General features: G+C 53.1%; 1 protein-coding gene across 1 annotated transcript; it reads right to left on the bottom strand.

Moving 5' to 3' along the window:
• Positions 1-2,338: 2,338 nt before the first annotated feature.
• Positions 2,339-2,674, bottom strand: RPRML (reprimo like). The gene has a single exon (XM_009987520.2). It carries the CDS (start codon positions 2,672-2,674, stop codon positions 2,339-2,341), a length of 336 nt encoding a protein of 111 aa, XP_009985822.2.
• Positions 2,675-6,360: the final 3,686 nt, after the last annotated feature.

Below are 6,360 nucleotides of genomic sequence, written 5' to 3'. Positions count from 1 at the left end.
TATGTGGGATAGCAGAGCCATGTTTCCCCACTGGGCAGCAGGACCCCGCCAACCCCAACACACACACCAGCTCTCACGGCCCCTGGCAGAACAAGGCAGGTAGAGACAGCTGAGATAACCTGACCAGCTTCTTCACCAAGGGCACTGCTGCAGGTCAGAGTTAAGGTGATTTTTATGCTTTCTTTAGATTAGCAACTTTTCCTGTGCCTTGCTTGCATTGCTAACACTGGAAGGTTTCTTCCATCATCTCTGAATTCTCATTCACACTGGGGCCATGGCTGGTGGGTGGATTGGCAAGAAAGACAAATGCCAGCTTAAAGCAGAAGCTGGATGGGAGTTTAGTGAGTACATCTGGGCTTTCCTCTGATAGCACAGTGACCTGGAGAGGCAGGTACACGTTTAGGTCATACATGCAAGTACACTCCTAAGTGTTTGCAGAGCAGGGGTCATCATATGTGTTGGGGTTCTCTGCATCTCACCTTGGTGTGGTGACCAGGGTGTGCTTCCACAGTGGAGCAGTGGGCACTCATATGCAAAGAGATCAATGGCCAGAACACCCCCTTCAGCAGCAGGGACCAAAACCTCCTTCCACGCTGCCGTGTGAAGCCGCAGGGCAGCAAGCCCTCCGTGCTGAGAACACTGTTTAGGTACGCAGAGCTACAGGCTGCTCACAAAAATCAGAGCCCTGCCTGTTCAGCCATTTCACTGGCACCAACGGGACGTTTCAGAGCCTTGAATCCCAAACTCTGGTCCTGCTGCCACATCATCTTTGTGCTCTTAAGGTGTCACAGACAGCAGGTTAGTGGGAGCAGCCAGTGACAGCGCTGCATCAGGTTTGGTCCACTAATACCCTGTGGGAACCTTCAGGAAGGTGCTCAGCAAATATTGATTAATTACAAAACGTACTTTCATCTTGTTCCTCCTTCTGGGAAAGGCAGAGAGCTGTTCTTCTGGATTTACATCCAAGTAGATCAGATCATCAGCTCCTCCAGCATCCAGGATTGCTCTCCCACTACAGAAGTGGACTCAGCAGGAATATTGTTGGCGCAACAAAACTCAAATTATTTCCATCTCACACCCACAGACAGAGCTGTAATTCCATCACAGAACAAAGGTCAGGAGTCCTCCTCCTCTCACATAATTTAGTTTTGACAGCTCATCAGGATCAGAGGAGCCGGAGATTTTAACTCAGAGGCTGAAATCTTGATTTGCAAGAGGCACTGGGTGCATTTTTATGAATCTCTGCTTCAGTACTGTGCAGGTATTTAACACAAGCCTGAAATACCCAGTTCCTGACTAATTCATTTGCTAGTGTTAACTGACACTTGCCTGTGAAAAATGTATGGTAGTTTCTGCTTTAAAGAAATATCTCTAATTAGAGTTCAACTGGAAGGTGAGATGATTATATATGGAACTAGGATTGAAATACCTGAACTAGGATTGAAATACCTGAACTCCGCACACGCAGAGAAAGAAAATGAACACAGCACAAAATTCTTTTGAAACAGGTTCCTTTTTTCCTGAATGTTCACCGGTTTTCAAAAAAATACAAAAACCTCAAGGACTGTTAACAATATAGCACTTGAAAAAAAGGCTGTTGTGTCCAAAAAGAAGCATGCTTTTGTTTTGGGGTTGGAGTGTTTTTTTGTATTTATCTGGGTTCTTTTCTTCCTTCAGCATAGCGTGAAAGAAGAAAGTACCAGTTTATTTAACAGGATAGCTCAGAAAAACAAGGAAGAACATGCTTTCCCCGTTACAAAACTCTACCAGAAGATGCATGCTTGAGGTCCGAAATACAAACAGACTGACACATTTTGTAGCATGCAGACTTTGTTGTACGACCCACACACCACTTCCCTTCCCCTGCCCCATGGTCAAAGATGCAGTCCTTGCCATGCATTTTTTCTTTCCCTGTAGTTTGGTTTTTTGTTTTCTTTTTTTAGTGAGTTATTTGCCCCCCCCCCCCCCCCTTTTTTTTTTTTTTTTTTTTAATTTTTTTAGCCCTAAATCCCAGGTAGCGGTATCCAAGGTAACAGCAGAAAAAAGTCCAGATCTGCACATTATCACTGTTTCTGCAAGTTTCATGCAAAACTTAAGCCATTTCTGCATGCAACACGATGCTGGTCATTTATTGTGCTTCAGACAACTCTGGGGAAATTTCCCCATTCACCACAACAGTTTGTTGACTGAGAAGCTCAGGTTTGCTTTCCCATGACACAGACATATTAAAAGACCCCTCCTTCCCTTTTCACTCCCCCCCAGCTGCCCCAAACACATGGGAACGTGCCTCTCAGCACCAGGTCCAGACAGTTCACTTGCCTACAAAAGCCCGGTGGCTTCAGTAAAGTCCCATGATTGCAGCTCCCACGTCCTTGGAAGGTCTTCGGTCCTTCACCAGAAAGTTAATCATGCTCTCCGACTTGATGAGCAAGTTGCAGCCCAAAAAGAAGATGCCAAACATCACAGTCAAGGAGAGGACGCAGAGGACAGCGATCTGCACCACCCGTGTGATGTAGAGGCTCCTCTCATCGGGCGCCAGGACCGAGGAGCCGCCGTCTGTCGCCAGCACCGAGCCGGTCCCGTTGCAGCAGGCCATGAGCATCCCCAAGCCCTGGGTCCTGTTGGGGTAAGCTCCCTGCTCTAGGAGAGTCTGGTTGAAAAAGGATCCATTCATGATCTATGCTTGATCCCAAACCTCCGGGGAAGGCAAGAGGAATGTTTGCTGTCCCCCTGCCCACCCCTCACATGCCAGGGCTTGGCTCCGCAGGCCGGTGGGCTCCGAGCCACCTCCTGCCTTTCTTCTCACAACGCCTCGGATGGAGGGCAAACTTCCTCGAGGTTGTGAGCAGGTGGGAAGCCAATTTGTGCAGCCGAGGGACAGCTCGCTCCCGGATCCCTCCTGGCACAGGCAGCGTTAGCACGAGCCCCCAGACGAGCAGAAAGACAGAGAGAGAAAAGGCGAAGGGCGCGCGGGGGAGAGGGAGGCAGCCAAAGACCACCCCATGCCTCCTGCCCTCGCCGCTGCCCCGTAGCTGCCACCCCGAAGCGCGGGGCAGCGGAGCGACGCAGCCCCTTCCCCCGGGGACTCTCCTGCGGGAGGGAGAGCCGATTCCTGCCGCCTGGGAGCTCCACAAATGCAAGTTCCAAGCTAAAGTCTTTACCGTGTTCAAAGAAAACCAGCAACTCCACCCCCTTCCAGCCTCCCCCCAGGACCGCCTTCCTCCCCCTCCACGCTCACCCAGGCTGCCCACCCCTTCCCCACGCATGTGCACCCCCCCTCTGCCCTGCCACGGGTGCCCGTACCCCACCTATGCCACCCCCTTTGGGGGCTGACCCCTAAGGCCCTGCAGAGCAGCACCTACCTCGTCCTTTCTCCCAGCCCCCCCACCTGCTCCCGAAACCAGCCCGCATGGTCGATGGTCATCCTGGACTGCTGGTAGGTTCCTGTCCCCCCCCAGCATAGGCTCCCATGAGCCTCAGGTCAGTGCTGCTCTCGCCGATCCCCGGTTGCAGCTCTGTGCCACCCACTCCTTCCAGCAGCGCTGGCCCAATCCAGCCCGGTCCACCCCCACTCTGCTCAGTGATGCCTGTCCTGTGCCTCCAGATGAGAGCTAGATCCTTCCCCCTCTCTGCATCCTTGTCTTCCTCAGGCTGGGGTTTTCCTCCCCGAGCACCATTCCCTCCCTCTTGTTCCCCTCCTGCTCCTTTAGCCCCTTTGAAGGGGAGCACTGCAATGCTGTGCCCTCATCTCTGCCCAATACCCCTTCCCTGCCCTGTCCCCAGCTCTGGGTCCTACTGCAGCACCATCGCTGCACCCGAGCTGGACCACCACAGACCGTCTCCCTCGGGCCACTCAACCTCACCGAGAGGAATCCCAGGGCAAGTTTCATCATTGCTCCTCTCTCCTTGTCTGCGAAAGCTCCCAAAGTGAAAGCCCAGGTCGGGGTGTCCAGCTGTGTCTGGCTCAGTCCTAGTCCTGCCCATCCCAGGATTGTGCCCGTGGAACTGCCGTGTCCCAGCTCTGCCCGTTGGTGTTTGCCTGGAAACATGTCTGGATGGCACAGAACAGGAGATCACTCCCAAGCCACGATGTAAGGACCTTGTCCTGATTTGTCTGTGTACACCTTGGCTCTCTTTGCCCAACCACCGAAGGGGATTTTATTAAACCTAAAACGAGAATTGATAAACTGCAGCTAAAGGCAGGAGCGTGAGGCTGGCTGGGGATGGAGGGTGGCTTGGGAGAGAGATCATCAATTGATTTTCCTTCTAGGGGGCTGGGACCTGTGTCCCTGTTCTGCTGCTGTGACTTTAGATGCTCAAAAACTGGTTTGGGTTTTACTTGTTGCTTTTTCCTCCTTGTTCTGTACGCGGCATTTCTCTCCCTGAAGGGCTGCCCGGTCTGCGAGGGCAGTTTGCAGCAGCAGCGCCTGCGGGATGGAGGTGGAAAACCCCGATCGGACAAGAGCATCTGCTCGTGTTTAACCTGAGGGGCAGGAAATATCTCCACGGGAAAGCAGAGCCTCCCCGGTGGCCCGGCCCGAGTGGGAGCCCCGATCCGCGCCTCGCTCCCAGACCGAAGGAGTTTCTGCTCCCTCTGGTGGCTCCAGCTCCATCCTCTCCTCTCCCCGCACACCCCAGCACGGATTCGCTCCTGGGTCACAGCCTGGGGCGCTGGGGCCGCTCAGCTCTCAAACACCCCTCCCTGCTTCTTGCCTTTATCCAAACACGGACTTCCATATCCAGAGCATCCCATTAGCTATTGCGCAGCTCCCGGAGTCAACATCGTGGCGATGTTTTTCAGGATAAGCAGCACCTCCTTGCAGTCGGCAGGGAAATTGAGTCCAAATGCGCTGAATTAAGCTCATGCCATCCTTGTCCCAAGGCAGGACGAGAGCTCAGGTGGGTGCAGGGCAGGTCAAATATTTCATTTTGTGACTTTTTCCTTCTTCTTCAAAGTTTTTGCACCATGCTGGAAGCAAGGGCTGGAGTATCCCAGCTCATGCTGGGCAGGGAGTTCCAGGGCACGCAGGGCTGCGCATCCCTTTGGAGCCTGCAGCACTCGCTAGTTCGAGCAACCAGCTGCTTGGCAGGATGAGTCCCCAGAGAAGAAGCCCTGGAGATCGATGGCAGGGCAGATCCGTGGGGCGTGCAGAGCCAAGCAGGGCTCCCACATGTCTCTGTAGAAACTTATACCAAATTCATCATCCCTTCCGCAAAGCATCAGACGTGCTCGTGGGGTGGTACAGGGACAGGCTACCACGTGGCCAGAAAACCCCACAACAGGAAAAGGCCACGCAGGCAGCATTTCCAGGCAGGGAGAGAAGGACCTGTGCAAGAAAAGCAGGAATTTGGGTGCCCTAAAACTGGCTATCAGCGTCTGCAGTGAGAGGTGGCTCCGGGATTTGGAGCAGGGTGAGACTGAGAGCCCCCCAGAAAGCAGGTTTGGGGTTTGTTTCGCTGTCCCAGCCAAGGTGCAGCCCTTTTTTGACACTGCATGAGAGTCGATGAGCTTCTCTTAGGCTCCTTTACCAAACCCTCATTAACAAGACTTGGAGGGGAAGCAGGATCCCAGGAGGAAAATTATCCCCACTGAGCAGAGCCCATGGAGCCACGGGAGGGCAGCAGCACCCCGCAGGGACGGTGGGACCGAGTGGAGAAGCAAAGAGGCATCAAAATTTCTTTTAAAGCCAAACAAAGTCCTCGGCTCCTGAGGCTGAGTCCCCATCTCCCTCTCATCCTCACAAACACCATCACCTCTCGTTGAGAGCCGCACGGCTCCGGGGCTGATACCATTATCCCCATCTCTCCCAGTGTGGGCTGTGGTTCTTGTACAGCACCTTGCACATGACCCTGCAGCGTCCAGCACTGCCAGGGTGCAGCTGCAGCTCTTGGCACCCACGTAAGCTCGTTTTCCACTGCCTGGCTTTTCTGTGCGTTGGATTGTCCTGACCAAGGTTTGTGTGATTACTGTCCCCAACCCTTGTCACCCAGTGGGGAGGAGCAGCCCAGGGCTTCACGGAAACAGCCCTTCTCTCCCTTTTGCCCCTCAGTCCATATTTTGAGTGCCTCAGTTTCCTGATTTCTGAGAAGGACCTCGGTATCGAAGGGGAAGAAGTTGTTTATAAAACAAGCAGCTCAGGTATTTCAGCTGAGATAATTCCTGCGTGCATCCAACTGTGTTTGCTCAGTATAGAAGCAATTTCTGAGGACACAGAGAGGAAAAAACAATACGACTGAGAAAAAACTCAGGTCCAAATTATCTGATTCAAAGCAGAACTTCCCTCCCTTTGCGATGTCCAGGTTTATACCCAAACTGCTGGTTTCGCCAGATCCACTTCTTGGCTGGGTCTCACTCAGCAC

The sequence above is a fragment of the Tauraco erythrolophus genome, chromosome 25 (assembly GCF_009769465.1).
Source record: "Tauraco erythrolophus isolate bTauEry1 chromosome 25, bTauEry1.pri, whole genome shotgun sequence".
Taxonomy (NCBI): Eukaryota; Metazoa; Chordata; class Aves; order Musophagiformes; family Musophagidae; genus Tauraco; species Tauraco erythrolophus.
Note: the sequence above shows the minus strand (reverse complement) of the source record. Positions and strands in the feature narration are given on the sequence as shown.